The following is a 17,334-nucleotide window of genomic DNA, read 5'->3' on the forward strand; positions in this document are numbered from 1 at the left end:
CCCCACCTGGTAAGCTTCATGACTCAGCTCCACTATCATCTTCACCAGTACCATACAGGGCATTCACATATAATTCACACGTGTACCTCCTCCCATCTTTATTCTCTCAAGACAGAAACCTGGGAGTCAAACTTGACTCCTCCCATATCCGTTCATACCTCCTCATCCGCGATAGCCACGCTGCCCCCAGGACCTAGCCATCCAACTCCCTCAGTAGGCCCCCACCTGTGCTCTCCACACCCTGCTCTCGTCTACTCTCTCTTACCTAGTCTCACTATTCCATCCCCTCATTCACTTTCCACACAGCAGCCAGAATGAAACTTTTAAAACACAAGTTCATTATATTCACCCTTGAATAAAAACCCTTCAGTGGCTTCCCACTGCTCTTACAGACAAAAATGATTACTTGGCTGACAAGGCCCTGCATCTTCTGCCCGACAAGCACTCCACTGGTTTCCTAAGTCTCTCCCATTACTGTCTGTGTTCCAGCCACACTGGCCTTTCAGCTCCTTAAACTCGCTGAGCTCCTGAAGCTGTTCCCCGCAATCCCTGCCCCCAAATCCCTTCCACCTAGCCAGTCCTCTGAAGGACAAGTTGCCCAAGTCAACTGCCATTTCCTCAGGAACGAACCATGTAACAGCAACCTGGCCTAGTCCTCAGAACACTCTGTAACTGCTCCCAGCACTCGCTGCCATTTCCAGCCACGTGCAGCTCTCACTGTGATTCCTTCATCAGGGTCCTCTCCCACCTTTACACTGCCTGCTCCCTGGTGATGGTGACTGTGCCTGTTTCATGTACCAGTCAAATCGCACCCTCAACTCAGGACCCAGCACTCAAATATTTATTGACTAAATAAACAAATGAAACCCTCATAATTTGACCTTTCCTGGGCACTGACCAGAGCCTGAGCCCTCGAAATAAAGAATAAATTTAGCCAAGCTCTCCTTCAAACGGTACCATTACTAATTCCAGATATTTGTCTTTCCTAACAACATTTATATCCACAATTCCTAATTTCCTAAATTCATCAGTGATACCTTTACCTTCAAATGCTTCAATTGACAGAATTTTTAAGTGAGAGAAACATAAGGGAGCTATTTTGGTTCTGGACAGAAGCCAGTTCTTTAGATTTATATTGCTAGGCCTAATATTGAATATCTAGGGTTAAATGTTCTTGCATATAATTAGAAATTTTCCAAAAGATGTAAGAAGGGCCCAAGACACTCTGCTTCTTTGTATTCAAATTAAGCTGGTCAAAACCAGGTTAACTCACTAATAGTACAGAAACTGGACTGTATTTTTTAAACTACAAAACACCAAGCAATATTACTAACATGACTATTATATTATCCAATCTTCCAGTTCCTGAAAGAATATAATTCTATTTTTAAATAGCCAAAAGTAAGCATTTCTTAGTGAATATACTTATACCCAGAAGATGCAAAAGAACTCTTCGTATCAGGAACTATCTGACAAAAGATTTATCTGAAAAACTGAAAAAACATACCTATTAATCCAGTTATGGGCTTTCCTTCTCACTAAAGTGACAAGGAGTACACTTGTGCAAGTGGAAATCAACCATGCCAGAAAAGGTTGAAAGGCAAGAATACATTTTTTAAGCATCCTGGAAGTGGCCCAAAAAAATGTCTTCTTTGGTCAGACACATCCTTGAAAACAATGCGTCAGTTTTATCAGTGCACAGGCCATGGTATACTACTTTCTTTCCTTTCGTTTTATGTTCAAGTATATTAACCATAGCCTTAGCATCCAAAACTTTTAAGACAGTTTCTAAATATACACAAACTAAATTAAGAGTCCCCTATCTTTTGGTAACATTTGGAGACACTGAGTCTAAGCTATACAGGAATTCTTTGTACTTTTTTTTTCATCTTTTCTGTAAGTCTAAAATGATCTCAAACTGAAAACCTTTAAATAATTTTTAGAATATTTTTAATTTAAAAAAGATTCCCCTGTCTTTGAATGTTTTATAATACTGCAATCACCAAGTTTACAGATTGAGTTTTAAATCTGGGATAATACAGACCAGAATTACAGCATTTCATCCAGAGTTTCTGGTCACGAGTTCATTTTTATCAACTCTGTTCCTACCTGACATGCTCAATTGCAAGTGCCGTCTGGTCAAATACTCCAGAATGATCAAACACCACCCACAGCTCCTGCAGAGGCAATCGATGTTCCTTCAGACTGAGGAGCTCTCTCATACACTCCAAGGTAAAAGTGCTCACTTGAGATTCACAGAGGTACGGGTCAGCAAGCCTTACCACTGCCTTCAGGGCTGCAAAGTCCACATCTGTGACCTGAAATTTAAAATATGACTTCACATGCAAAACCAAAATTAAGACACACGTATAAAACACTACCTATAGCCTGATGTTTTTAAAACATAAAATGGGAGCAGGGAGCCTTCTTCCACAACATAAAAGATGAGCAAGAATGGACTGGCTCTTAACCACATGGAGCTTACACTGTAATCAGAGAGACAGATAAACAAAATGGTGACAAATACATGACAGAGGATAACTAGCAGGGGAGTGGTTGCGTTTTGCTGGGATGGTCAGGGGAGGTAACTTTGGGCCGTAATGGAAAAGGCAAAAAGGAAGCGGCCACATGAAACGCAGGAAGGTGTAAAGGGCCTTGTGGCAGAGACAGGACAGGCAGCAGGGGAAGCAGAAAGACAGCATTTCTTGCTGGAAACAAAGGAAGGAATAGATGGCGTGTCAGGGGATGTAGGGCAGCAGGAGGTGAGATGAGAGGGTCAGGGAGACCAGGACATGAGGGGGATCAGAAGGAGATTGGATTTTATTTCTTCTCCAGCACCATAAGAAGTCATGAAGCCAACACCAGGCCTTTGGTAAAGGTACTGCATTAGAGGTCTTTAAACAGAGAAATAGCATATTCTTCCTTTAAAACAATGCCTTTGACTACTTTTAGAGAATTGACAGAAGGAGGGAGGACATGGATGATAATGACACTCTCATAACCAAATTAATAAGCCTGAACCGCAGCCAGAGATATAAGCACAATCCAAATTTAAAAATCTCAAGGAACAGCTGCAACCACTGCCTCGCACATAATCACCACAGTACGTGATGTCACTTTCTAAAGGGGCTGCAGCCATGCTTGTCACACTCCCTGGTTTAACATTTTAGTTTAACAGGGTTTTTCTTGGTCCAGTTATCAAACACTGAGAAAAATTCACAGCTGTAATTAGAGTGCAAATTTAATGGAAAGGCCTACTCAGTTAAAAAATAAGATTGTTTTTACTTTCTGCAATGGGACACATTACCAAGAGATAAACCACATACCTACAAATTTGTTAGGCAAAAAAACAGGCCAGTTTGTAAATGCCTGTTTGGTTTAAGATACTTAATGGGCTACAACTAGGAAGGTAAAAAATTAAATGAAACTCTGCTGACTTCATAATTAGGCCTCTTTACTTTTTAAATGTTCTCAAATACGTACTGCATTTCATAGGTTTATAATCCATTTCCTCTTATCAAAGAACACAGAAACTTAAACCACCTCTATCCCCTGGTAGATCCTCCTTAGCTGCCCTAAAAATTTGCAGAACACTTCATACACCATGACAATTAGATGTAAAAAACATGCTATTTTCAATCAGCTCATAAACTTTAATTAAAAATAAGCACTTCGACTGTAACAGTCTAAAGAAAAGTGCTTTTAGCTAGAGACAAATGTCTTAACAACAGAATTAAATTTACCTCAACCAGCACCTCAAACACATTAGTGTGCCAGACTGCCCGCCATCCAGATGGTTCAAGGACCTTCTCCAAGAACTCAGCTGTGAATTCTCTTACCTCAGAGGCCTTGCAGTCCGCTACAAACAAATTAAACACAGTCAGAATTGAGACTGCATAAAGCAGAGAGAAGTTAATAAATCCACTTAAATGCACTCTCTCAGAACCAACAACTGGCAGTCTGAGGGATGGAGACAGACAATCTACTCATAAACTAAAAAGATAAAAGAAGCAAAAAAGAGAACCTACTCACCTAAAATGTAATCCTGGTAGGCTTTGAATCGTTCATAGAACAAAAGTTGACTTGTTTGGAACATTTCTGGGAAATGAATTTTTCCTTCTGGCACAAAACTTTGTAAACTAGAACCTGGCGTATCCTGATTGCTACAGTCACTGCAGGAATCTTCATCTTGGAACAAAACTTAAAGAACAACAAAAATAAGCAGGTTAAACCATCCCAGATGCTGCTGGTGCTTATAAACTGCTTCTATTTGTATATTCTTGCTTAGAAATTCCAAACAAAATATAAACAGGGATTGGGTATGATGCTTTACCTACCTCTGTCATTGTCAGAAGAAACCAGTTTCCCAAACCCAAATTCTACTTCAAAACAATAAGGACCTAAAATCTCACAGCTTAGGTTTCTGTAGTTCTGTATTTTCAGGGAGGCAGAGGAAGAGGGTTGTTTTTTAATTCAGTGGAAATCTCCCAAGTTACCTCTTTCAAAGGACGCAGCTGTGTATTCTTACTATAGCTAGCAAAACATAATGTTCATCTATCTTAGTCATTTTCTCCTCCAAAACAATACCGTAAAGCTGCATTAAAATAAAAAACTGATTTCCTCTACTCTCTCTCAAATGACTTGAAGCCTCCTTTTATTTTCTACAATATCAGTCTTTCAATGGCCCCTCAATAAACAGGGATGAAATTCTTAATAATGCATAAGTTTTACTTCACTAAAGCTACTGGGTTCCTCCTCACTAATTTCAATGACTATGTCTAAGGGAAAGATTAGAAAAGGCTGATCACATTAGATTTGGGCTGTATGTAATTATGTTTCATAAGGCGCAATTCGGCCGGTGGCATATCTAATTCTGTGTGATATAATGTTCTTAGTGGACAGACTCTGCTAAATAAACAATACTGAGGGTGGCATTTACTTTCCAAAGGTGGCTTCATGGAGGGTATCTGAGGCTGCCATTAGTGGCAGTCGTTGTCTCCCCCACCTCATATATTTTGCTCCCTCGATTTCTTTGCTCCTCTTAAGGCTGCCAAAATTACTTGAACCTATGGAGGGCCAGCATGTACTCAAAGATCTGCTGTTCATAAGCACAATGCACAATGAGTCTCAGAGGACACCAATATCTTATGAGCTATGTGACAATTTCTGCCTCAGCTTCCTCACCTACAAAGATAAGAGGAAAACAGTATGCCTACTTCAACTGCATTAAGATACCTAAATAATTTGTTGATCACTTACAACAGTACCCATCACATAGTATACATAAATGTTTGTTAAAGAAATAATGCCTTTACATCCATTAGGATGGCTACTATCAAAAAAACAGGAAAAACTATCAAGAAAGCAAGTATTGGTGAGGATGCGGAGAAACAGCAACACTTGTGCATTGTCAGGGGTCATATAAAATGGTACAGCCACTGTGGAAAACTGTATGGTGATCTCTCAACAACTCAAAACTAGAATTGCCATATGACCCAGCAATCCCACTTCTGAGTATAGACCCAAAAGAATTGAAAGCAGGGTTTCCAAAAGACAAATGCACACTTACATTCATAGCAGCATTATTCACAACAGCTGAAACATGGAAGCAACCCAAGTGCCTATCGATGAATGGATGAATGGAAAAACAAAATGTAGTATATACATACAATGTAATGTTATTCAGCCTTAAGGAAGGAAATTCTGTAATAAGCTGCAATAGGGATGAACCTTAAGGACATTACGCTAAGTGAAATAAACGAGTCACAAAAAGATAAATGCAGTATGATCCCACTGATGTGAGGTATTTAAGAATAGTTAAAATCATAAAGACACAAAGTAGAAAGAAGAATGGAGAGTTAGTGTTTAATAGGTATGGAGTCTCAGTGTACGAGATGAAAAGAGTTATAGGGATGGATGCTGGTGATGGCTGCACATCATTGTGAATATAACCACTAACCTGCACACTTAAGAAGGTTAAGATGTTAAATTTTATGTTATGTGTATTTTAGCACAATTTTTAAAAAGAAAAAAAAAGACCGCGGAATCCACCCCTCACCCCCTCCAGACATCCAGGGTCCCAACCAACTCCCTCCAGTCTGGAGGAAGCTGAGGCCAGTCCCAGCCCAGGCGGGCAGAAGGGGAGTTGCCCAAGGCACCCCCAGACCTGGACGTCCTAAGAGCGAGTTAGGGGCCTTGCTCCGCCACCCCCGCTGCCCAGCAGGGTCCGGAAGGCCTAAGACCCAGGCGCCCTCGGAGGGTCCCGGATCCCGAAGCCCGCGCGGACAAGGTCTGCGGCTGCAGGCAGTTCCTCGGCCCGGCGTGGCGGGTGCTCACCTTTCTCTAGGGACGCCAGCTCCTCCTCGGCAGCCCAGCTGGTGCGCTTGGGCTCCGGCGCCATCGCCTCGGACCCCAGCCAGCCACCAGCCGGCGACCCGTCAGCCATTTCAAATTTACGCGGGCCCCGCCGAGTCCAGTAACGCATTGACGCAGGCGCTTCTGATTGGATACTGGGTGAGGCTCTTGGGCCAATTAAAGGAAAGTTTGCGGGGCCCCCGGGTGTTTCTCCACGAGCCCCGCCCTCTCCAGCCTCCGCCTGCGCGCGCCAAACGGACAGCCGTTGTCCTTGAAACTTGTTCACTGGAACGAACTTGGACAAAGCTGAATTGGGACATGATTTGGAATGATTTTTGAAAAACCAATAAGCCTTGCCTGAAAATGGAGTATAGTGGAAAAGGCACTGGATTGAAAATCGAAAAACAGTATTCAGACTGTTTCTGCCATTGCTAGTGGTAATTACCTTGGGCAAATCCCCTATCAGATCATCTTCAATTGTAATGGTATATTGGCCTGTGGCTCCTCATCTTTCCCCGCTAACACTCAGCCTCAATCTCTCCTTCTTTCGTTCTCTCTCTCGCTTTCAATTACTACTATACACAGGCGCCCGCTATATTTTCAAAGAATGTTAAATTTAGTAAGTGAAAGTATGTTTTACCCATATTTATTAATCGGACAGCTATAATCCCCAATAATATCAGCTAACATTTATTGTGTACTGTGTGCGAGATACTCTCCTGCATGCTTTACCTGCAATATCATTTTTTTCCAGTTTCATTGAAAAATAATTGATGTCATCACTGTATGAGTTTAAGGCATACAGCATGATGGTTTGATTTACATATATTGTGAAGTAACTACACAATATAGGTAGGTAATAGTTTCAGTTAACATCCATCTTCTACAGATACAAAAAAAGAAAAGATGAAAGGAAAAACTATTTTTTCTTCTTGTGATGAGAACTCCCAGGATTTACTCTCTTAACTTTCCTACATATCTTAGAGCAGTGTTAGCCATAGTCATCATGTTGTACATTACACACCTGCATTATCTTATTCAACCTTCATAAAACATTCTATTGTTATCAAATCCAAGCTCAAGCCAATAAGTCAAGAGACAAGATGCTGGGGCAAGGAAAAGCAACTTTATTCAAAAAAACCAGCAAACAGAGAAGGTGGTGGACTAGTGTCCTTAAGAACTATTCTAACTCAGGATTGATTTCAAGCTTTTCTTCTAGGGATGGAGGAAGCAGAAGGGGGAGCAGGAGAGAGCTGAGGGTAGGAGGTGACAGACAGCTACAGACATCTGGGCACCAGTGAGGGTCCTTGTTTGGTTAGTTGACTTATAGACATAAGTCTGGTCACAATGTTCCTATAAATCTTTGACAAGGCAATTGTTTTTATTTTATACCTATTTCCCTATCTCCTTGGTGAGGAGACAAGTTTTGGGTAAGTGGAGTATCTGCAAAAATGAGTTGTAAGCAAAATTCCTCTGATGATTAACATGTCTACATGCAAGGCCGAGCAGAAACTATTTAACCCAAAGGTTAGGACATGAAGGAGATAGATACAATATGGAGACAGAGATGCCACACTTTCTTTCACCCAGTTAACACTGTGAGACAAGATATGATTCCCATTTTACAGATGAGGAAATGGAGTCAGCAAGGAGTTAAGTAACTTGCCCGATTTAGCCCCACACAGTCAGGATTACAGAGCAGCCGCCCTTTAATGTTTCAGCCAGGTCATGACCAGTCAAGGCTGAGATGGGCCAGCAATAGCAGAGACTGCCAGAACATGTGCTGAATGAATTCCACACCAGACCAAGAACCTAGTCATAACAGTTAGGCTCTGTAGGCTTATCCCAGGGAAAAATTTCCACTTACTGCCTTGGGTTAAAGGCAAATGCCTTACAGCTGAAAGGAAATGCAGCTGGGAGGGGTGACTGTGGAAAGCTGCACTTAATTCAGCTAGCTGTTCCAGATTCTTTGACTTGTGTGTAGAGCCTCTGACCTTATACTTAGATGCTCACTGAGCAAATATATATTGAGCACCACGAGGTGAAAACACAAAACAATAAAATTGAAACATCCAGCCTTGAGGACTAAGCAAACTTTTTCATAATTGTCACTTTACCCTCACAGCCACAAACCCCACAAGTGTCAGGATTTCTCCTGACCCATCTCTCTCAGCACCAGAGACAACATGGCTCTTTTCTTGTTCAAGTACCAAATATTTTATCAACCATCAAGATATTACCCACACCAGTGCTTCTGGAAAATCTTAGAGAGGAACAGGAGACCACAAAGTCAGAGATAAAATACCTATGTTGCTGCAAAGGCCATTAATGACAAATAATTTATTAAACTGTGTGCATTTTCAAACATATGTCAATGATATTCATTGCTTGGATCATATCAAAAGCTTTTAGAGTTTTACTCTGAGCAGAGACCTTTAAGGAGCACACAGGTCTTGGGAATTTGTTTTACCTGCTCCCCTCCCCCTTATCCTAAGGAAAGGGTTTTTTTCCTTCTTCCTTTTCAGTTCCTCCATCTGTGAACCATCACAGACCTTCTACCTGTCCTAAGGTGGGGTGGCACTCATTATTCCTGGGGTTTTTCATATCTTCACTTTCTTAACTTTATACTCTCTCTACACACAGGTTCAAAACTGCCCTCTCCAGAAAACTTCCCAAAATATTTTTAAAAGATAATACAATAAAACTGGAAACTTTTACTGACACATTTATCAAGACAAGAGAGTCCAAGCTTACATAGCATCTGGGGGTTATATACAATAGTTGGCTGAAGTGTTTATTTTTTATTGGCTCCTAGTTGAGGCACAACTCAGGTTATCCTATCAACTTAAAGGCATCTAAAAGTTAAATACTTAGTGATAAATGTGTTGGTGCAAGAAAGTACATGTGTCAGCACAACTTGTCTCTCCTTGTCTGGCACAGACATCCTGCTTCTGAAGCCCTTGTTCTACTCTGTCTACCATGATCCCTCCTGTCTCACTGATAGGGAAAAATTTACAAGGACACCAGTCTAGTCCAGGTGGCTCCCTTCTGCTTCTCTAGTTAGCAAAGACAGCAGAAATTCCCATTTTCCCCCTCCCCTTCACTTCCCACTTTGCCAGGCACTCACTCCCTAAACTTACTCCCCCTTGCTTGTTTGCTTGCTTGCTTGCTGTGCATGTAGAAATGTTGCAGGTAAGGAAGCAGAAAGATATATATTACTTTCCTTGCCTTTGTTTGGGGCTCAGACCTTGGGAGATTACTCCCCTCCGAGCCCACGGTGTAAAAATAAAACCTCAACATTCCAAGACCTCTGAGTGCCGCTTGGTTCTTTCATCAGCAATCCAGTCCAGGTTTTTCAGGGACCAGGAGCTTGTTAGAAATGCAGACTCTCTCCCCAACTGCAGATATGCTGACTGAAATCTGTGTTTCAACAAAGTGTCCAGTTCATGTCTGATACACAGGCCTTCAGAACTGATTTCTATTCTGAGACCAGGTGGGTTCTCATCTTCTTGCTGGAAAACTTGACCTGGAATTCTTGCCCACAATTCATATTCACTGTGCTGCTAGCCGAACCTAAGTGTAGCCTGTCCTCCAGCTTATATACCTCTCCTCTCATCCCACCCTCCCTTCCACAGCCCCTTGTGGCCACCCCCATCTCCCACTCAGGCTTTCAAGATGGCATCTGGAAAGTTACTCTATCTGACAAGATTTCACCCACTGTCTCACCTGCTTCCAGAATTAATGCTCCCCTCTTGCTGCTCCTAGGACAGGGGTCTGAAATGTAAATGACAAGAATGGTTCAAAGAGAAGTAGGCTCTGGTGCAAGCCCCATGGGAAGCAGTGAGTATGGACCCAGTGTGACCACACTAGTTTTCCAAGAGAAGCCAGAAACCCAGATTTTTATAAATATTCCATATTGGAAGGATGACAACTAAATTTCAAAATTCTAAATGCTATGCCAGCCAAATAAAACATATCTGTAGACCACTTGCAACTTCTGAGACCTAGTGTACTTTCAACATTTCATCAGAGGCTCTGGGTTCTTTGAAGGCAAGTATCTTGTCACACTCATCTTTGTATTGCTGGCACCTACTGCTAAACTTCACTTAGTAAAGGTACAAACTAAATTAATACTGCTCCTTTCATATATAATGTGTTTTTAAAAAGAGAGAGACAACAAACCCAAAATGGCGTTACTTGTGCCAAATCCATATCACCGAACCAAGACTTCATATAATACCTGACCTAACTGCAGTTTCAACCTCTCCAAGAATGTAATCTTAAACCAGTAAGTCCAGAATTTTCTGGTCAGCACTAGTGATGTAATCCACCTGATAGGCCTCTTCCATCCCCCAAAAATGATAAGGTAGTCTACTCTTTCCTTGACCCCAACTCCTTCTGACTATAAAAGTCTCCCATTTTACTTATCTCTTCAGAGCTCCTATCTGCTAGATGCTGCCCAATGCATGAATCATTGAATAAAGCCAACAAAATCTTTAAAGTTCACTCAGTTGAATTTTGCTTTTTAGCAAATGTACTATTACAATGCCATTAGCCAAAGGCTCATATTTAGAGTCAAGTGGCTAGGGGGCTGGGTCATTTCTGCAGCTGCTTCCCAGAGGCCTCCCAGAACCACTGATTCATCATTTGATGCTATTACTAAGTCAGGGTCAGTGAAGGCTGCCTGTGTTTGGGCCTCTCTGCCCCCAAACCAGCTCACCAGCTTCTCCAAAGACAGAAACAATCTCTAAGGTAGTGATTCATCACACAGCTAAGGGCTCTGATCCCCTTGGAGGCAGTCTCAGGATCGTCCCACTATCCCGCTGTAGAACGTGACTGCCCATCCATGTGAGTCTCTGAAAGTAGACATGGACCAGGACAGACAGCACAAATTCTGAACATCAGAGAAAAGATAGGAGAACCCCAGATCTTGGAAGGAGTCCCACTGGAGTCTGCTCTTGTAGGGAGTGCTATGTGGGTCCAGGGTAGGCAGGTAGCTCATGATGCCCACTCTGCTGAAGGGATATAAGAGATGATCTCTGCTGCTCTGATTTGAGAGTCTGGGACTCCCATTGACAAAAACAAAACAAAGAACAAAAGCCAGGCTTGAATTTCATCTTACATTTTCCACCAGAGGGCAGCTTAAGCATTCAAAAGAAAGTAAGTCTGAGGCACTTGGTAAAACATTGGAGAGTCCTTTCTTCAGGTTTCCTCTTGAGCTTCCAGGCCCTGTGCAGGACTCTGGGGCTGAAAAGGGAACAAACCAACCTCACTCTTGCCTGCATGAGCTCACTGCCTGAGGGAGAGACCTATTCAAGTCAGAGCCCGGACTAATCACCATCAAGGAAAGAGAATCCCAGGTGGGAGGTGGGGCCCCTCTTGGCATCCGAAGCCATGGGCAGACCTCACTGAGGAGAGGCAGACCTCATTGAAGAGAGAATGTTGGGCTAAATCAGGATGAGACAGCAGCAGGCACTGGTTGGAGGTGGCAAGGGATTTGGGAGAAAGGAGGGTACGCCAAGTTGGAGAGTGAAATGATCAAAAAGAGAAGAGCCCTAATTCTAGAAGCCCTGAGGCAGGAGAGAGTTTGGTGTGTTCTAGAAACAGAAAAGAGTATGAGAATTCAGCAGAAGGTGAGGCTGCTGAAGTAACAAGGCCTCAATGGCCATTCTCCATAGAAAGTTTGGATTTTATTCAATGCATGATAGTTTGCTACTGATAAACTTCAAGGAAGAAGAGGTGATTTCACTGCCTCTGCAGCAGCATTCTGAATGCTATGTGGAAAAATGCATTGCAAAGGGGCTTTGGCATTTGGGTATGAGACCGGGACCATAGATGTAGTTAGAATAGGGTGAGAACCTCCAGAGGGGGCAGGGCAGAATATTTGCAGTCAGAGCAATGTAACTACATGCAAGGAACCCCCCCACCCCGACTAAAACTCTGTGTTAAACATTGAGCTCTAGAATCATTCTTCAGTGACATCAGTTAATGTTCCCCAGATAAAGAAGAGTAGTACATGTTTTATTATGCTAATCATTTGTAACCATGTGTAAGATTCACTTTAGCATGCTAAAAGGCCCAGGCCTATTGAAAGGAAAGGAGCAACACACAGCAGCAATTCACAGGAGAGTTCCGCTTTATTAGGGAAAGGTGCTGGATTATATAGGAAGGGGTATGAATTGATTGAGGTGTCACTTCTACGGGGCTGTTGGCTGTTGGCTAGGTGCTGGGATTGGGAGGGGAGCGAGAGGTGATTGGGCTTCAGGTGGTGCCGGCGGGAACCAAGGACCCCTAAAGAGAAGACGGAAGTTTGCCATCGTACTGGTGGGGGCCCTTCATTCCCCCCTTTCTCCTCTATGGGTTTGTGGACATTACTTTCTCTCTGACTGCTTCTTGCTGAACAGGGGCGTAGAAGGGAGTGAGGGTTTGAGGATTGGGAGGAAAGGGTTGATAGGACTCCCCACAGTAAGGATGAGTAGATGTGGACTTCTTCAGGTTGGAAATCAATGAAGGTTCCCTGTAACCATAGGTCAAGGACCTGTTGATTCCAATGGTGCCAAGAGGATATGGGTGTCAGGAGCCAGGCGTCTGCAGCCATTGTTTCCAGGAACAGTTTCCAGTGGAGAGAGAGGTCCATCTCAGCATGTGGTGAGGAGGTCACGTGAGGGTGAGGGATCTTCTGTGGCCAGAAGCTGGTAGTTCCTGAGTAAAAGCTGGTTGAAAGCTTGATTAGAGATTTTTCCGACTTGGAATTTGATGAACTTTATTATACAGGGTAAGAAGAGACAGATGAGAAGAATGACTATTATGGGGCCTGCAATGGGCCAGAGCCAGGTGAGGAGGGGGGTTTGTTAGTATTGAAGAGAATGGGTTGGAATTGGAAGCAGAGTGGAGACTGGAGGCAAGATCGGTGAGTTTGGTGATGTCAGTTTCTACAATGCCGGATTCATTGATGTAATAGCAGCACTCTTACCGGAGGAAGACACAAGTGCCGCCCTTCTCGGCTGTAAGCTGATCTAGGGCCCGCCGGTTTTGAAGGGTGACCTTAGCTAGCGAAGTGACCTGTCTTTGGAGAGAGGCCAGGGAATCGGCAGTGGATGTCAGGGCTCTCTCAAGTTTGGCATTGAGATCTCTAACTGCCCATAGAGAGTGACCCAAGGCTTCTCCCGAAAACCCTGCCCCAATGGCTGAGGTGATCAAAGAGCTACTGACCATGATGGGAGGGAAAGCAGCTCTTTTTGTGCACGAGGGCAAGGGAAGTTGGAGCTCAAGAAATTCTGCCATGCTGTAAAGTGTAAGCTGTGGGATTAGGGTGATGAGAATGCAGGGTGTATCGGAGTTGAGAGGCACTAAGTTGAAAAGACTGCCATTACACTAAAAGAAGTGTCCCGGTTGCGTAAAAGTCTTAGAGCCGGAGGTAGGAGTGTAGATAGAGAGGCAGTGAAGTGCGCTGGAGGGGGGTGGAGTTGGGCCTACACAGTGGTGGATGGTGAGATTATCTGCGTATTCTGGTTCCCACAGGGGTATGTCTGCCAGGGGGCAGAGGGGTTGTCTTTCTGCATGGAAGGAGTAGTTGGAAATATTAAGGGGCATGGCGGCCAGCAGTGGGCGCTGTAGTGATGCACACAAGAAACAATTGGCTGTGTTAAGGGTGTGGTTGAGAAAGATGGTGGTGTCCTGAATGAGCTGTAATGAAGAGTAGGAGAAATGGGAAGAGGGGTGGGGATAAGAAGATGAAGAGGCGCCGTCAAGAGTTTGGATAATGACTTTTTCGGAATGTCTGCTATCTGATGCAACTTGAGAGATCTGGGAATGAGAGGGAACATACTTCTGAGAGATATGAAGGGTACTGTGGGGGGTCAAGGACCCCCCGTAGTAAACTGAGGCTGTGACTCCAGCGGCCCATCGAGAATCCCCGGGATCTGGGATTGATAAGGAGAATGAGCCATTGGGATATTTCATGAAACGGTTGGAAGAGTAATACTGTGGGTACTGGAAGTTACTCATGTAGTGAATGGCGCAAGACTAGTAGGGACATCTCCTATAGGTGTCTGGCTATCGCCTGCAAAAGGCTTGTTTTTGGTAATAGAGGAAGCAGAGGTAGGGAGAATAAGGGTAGCTGCTAGTGAACACTTCAATGGAGGGAGGAAAGTGAACGTATAAAGGCTCAGAGCAGCTTTTCAGAGGGCAGTCTGGTGTGGCAATGAGGGCAGTAACTTTTGTTTGATGCTGTGTGTAAGTCTGTCTGACTTTGAATCGCCATACAAAGGAGGCTGGGGTGGTGGGGAAGACAATAGGAATGAGGGGGAAAAAGCGAGAGAGCAGTAAAGGAGGAAAAAGTCATGATTCGGGTATGGATGGCAAAGGGGGTGAACCGGATTTTGGAGGAAAGAGGACAGTAAGGTCAGGAGTCTGGAGGGAGGGAGAGTCTGTAAACTTTTGTAGGTTAAGAGATCTTTTAGGTAATGTGGGGACAGAATGGTAAGGGACGCCCTGAATGTCAGTCTATGAGCTGCCTTCTGCAAGAGCTGTTTAGAGAGTAATGCTCGTAGGCAGGGGGCCCATCTCCGAACTGTGGGGTCTAATTGCTTGAAGTGTCGGGGTGAGGACAATAATGGTTTTTTAGGGGGTCTCTTGCTGAGGTCGTATAGGGGTCTTGCCAACAGGGAGCAGGGAGAAGTTAGGGATCTACGCGCTAAAATATCTAGCTAGGCCTAGAAAGGAAAGGATTTCTGTCTTGGTTTTGGGAATGGGCAGGTCAGAGAGGAGCTATTTTCTGTCTAAGGTAATGGACTTTCTTTGTTGAGATAGAAGGAATCTGAGGTAAGTGACAGGAGGGGAAGAGATTTGAGCTTTGATGGGGGATACTCGGTAACTTCTGGAAGCTAGAAGGATAAGAAGGGAGGCAGTGTCAAGTTGAGACTGTTCCCACGAGGGACTGCAGACTAGAAGATTGTCCATGTATTGTAATTAGGTAGACTTGGAGTGATCATGATGAAACTGTTTGAGGTCCTGAGCTAGGACCTGTCTAAAAATATGGGTCCTATCTCGGAAGCTTTGTGGCAAAACTGTCCAAGTGAGCTGTTCAGAATGTCTTGTGTATGGGTCCATCCAGGTGAAGATGAAAAAATCTTGAGAGCAGGGGTCTAGAGGGATAGAAAAATGGGTCATTGAGATCTAGGACTGAGAAGTGGGATGCTGAGGCAGGGATCTGCGATAAAAGGCTGTATGGATTTGGAACTAAGGGATGGATAGGGACAATGGCTATGTTGATGAGGCGAAGGTCTTGGACAAGGCGGAAAGATCCGTTGGTTTTTTTAACAGCTAATATGGGGGTATTAAAAGGGGAGTGAGTGGGTCTGAGGTAATTTTTGTTTAAGAGATCTTGAATGATGGGTTGGAGGCCTATGAGGGCTGAAGTGGTTAGGGGGTATTGGGCCTGAAAGATATACTGAGAGGGATCACATAATTTGATAGAGGCAGGGGGACACAGGGCTACGGAGGGGCTTGTAATTTCCCAAACTTTGGGATTTACAGGGTGTATGAGGGCGGAACCGGAGCTTTCATTGGGTAGAGGGGGGTTGTTGGCTATGAGGACCATCAGAAAGGGAGTACTGGGGGCTTCGGGAGTGGATATAGTTATGGAAACGTGGAGGAGGGAAAGGATATCTCGTCCTAGTAAAGGGATGGGACACTTGGGCATAACAAAGAGGAGTGGGAGAAAAGTATGGGATTGTCTAGGATTGTGCATAAAAGGGGGGGGTTTAATGGGAAAATCTGTTTACCTCCTACCCCGACTATAGGAGTAATGGCTGGTGTGGTAGGGCCCCGGTATTCTCGCAAGACTGAGAAGGTGGCTCCTGTATCTAGGAGGAAGGAGATGGGGCGACCGTCTACTGTTAAAGTAACCTTGGGCTCCTGTTTGGTGATGGAAATGGTCGGGCGAGAACCCCCCGGGCCCAGTCAATCTTCTTCTGCCAGCCCCACTACGGCGGGCTTAGGATGGGGGTTGTTCGTCCAGCCTCCCCTTCGGGTGGTTGGGCAATCAGACCCCCAGTGGCCCTTTTTGTGGCATCTGGTGCATGGGGTGGTAGGAGATCTGGGGGAGGGGCATGCCCTTGACCAATGTCCCTCTTTTCTGCACTTGAAACAAGCACCTGGGGGGGGGGGCTTGTTTGTAGAGGGGTGCCCAGGTTATGGTTTTATCAGCTGGGCCAACATTTGGAAATTGGCCTGATCAGCCTTTTGTTTACAGCTTTCTTTCTCCTCCTCCCGGTTATGGAAGACTTTAAAGGCCACTGTAAGGATCTCAGTCTGTGGGGTAGGGGGCCCTGTTCTAACTTTTTGAGTTTAGCTTTAATGTCGGGGTAGCTTTGAGTTAGGAAGTATGTCATAAGGACATGTCTTCCTTCGGGTGTTTCTGGGTCCAGGCTGGTATACTGTAATAGGGCTTGAGGGAGTCTAAGAACTCAAGTAAGTCTGTCTAAGAACTCGGAGGGGGTTTCGTCTCTCTTTTGAATTATGTCTTGGAGTTTCTGAAAATTGACTACTTTACGAGCTGCCTTTTTCAGACCTGCTATTAAGCAGGAGGCAAAAATATCTCGAGAGCAGAGACCCATGGCGATGTTATAATCTCAGTGTGGGTCTTGTTCCGGGACAGCAGTGGGGCCAGGGGAATAGGTGGTGTCAGTCCTGTGGGTTTCGGTAGCGTGCGTTTGGGCGAAGTCCCAAACTCGGCTACGCTCTTCAGGGAGGAGAGTATTGGCTAGGAGCATGAAAATGTCATGATGTGTGAGGCTGTAAGACTGGAGGGTCCATTGAAACTCCCTGATGTATGTCGTGGGATCAGTGGAAAAGGAACCTAGGCGTTTCTCTAGTTGGGCTAAATCTCGTAAGGAGAAAGGGACGTGAACGCGCACGATGCTTTCAAATCCTGCTACCTCCCGGAGGGGGCAATAATTTTGGGAGGCCCTCAGGACC

The 17,334-nt window shown here is 44.3% G+C and overlaps 1 protein-coding gene across 1 annotated transcript in view; it reads right to left on the bottom strand.

The window, feature by feature from the left end:
• Positions 1 to 6,469, bottom strand: part of SHCBP1 (SHC binding and spindle associated 1) — a 61,769-nt gene extending 55,300 nt beyond the window's left edge. Inside the window, exons 1-4 of the mRNA XM_037020702.2 lie at positions 6,337 to 6,469; positions 4,033 to 4,200; positions 3,744 to 3,859; positions 2,110 to 2,318 (exon numbers count right to left, since the gene is read on the bottom strand). Of these exons, the coding sequence (XP_036876597.2) occupies positions 2,110 to 2,318; positions 3,744 to 3,859; positions 4,033 to 4,200; positions 6,337 to 6,445 (602 nt within the window). The 5' untranslated portion in view covers positions 6,446 to 6,469. The remainder of the gene's footprint in view (positions 1 to 2,109; positions 2,319 to 3,743; positions 3,860 to 4,032; positions 4,201 to 6,336) is intronic.
• Positions 6,470 to 17,334: the final 10,865 nt, after the last annotated feature.

Source organism: Manis javanica, chromosome 17, assembly GCF_040802235.1.
Source record: "Manis javanica isolate MJ-LG chromosome 17, MJ_LKY, whole genome shotgun sequence".
In the NCBI taxonomy this organism is placed as follows: Eukaryota; Metazoa; Chordata; class Mammalia; order Pholidota; family Manidae; genus Manis; species Manis javanica.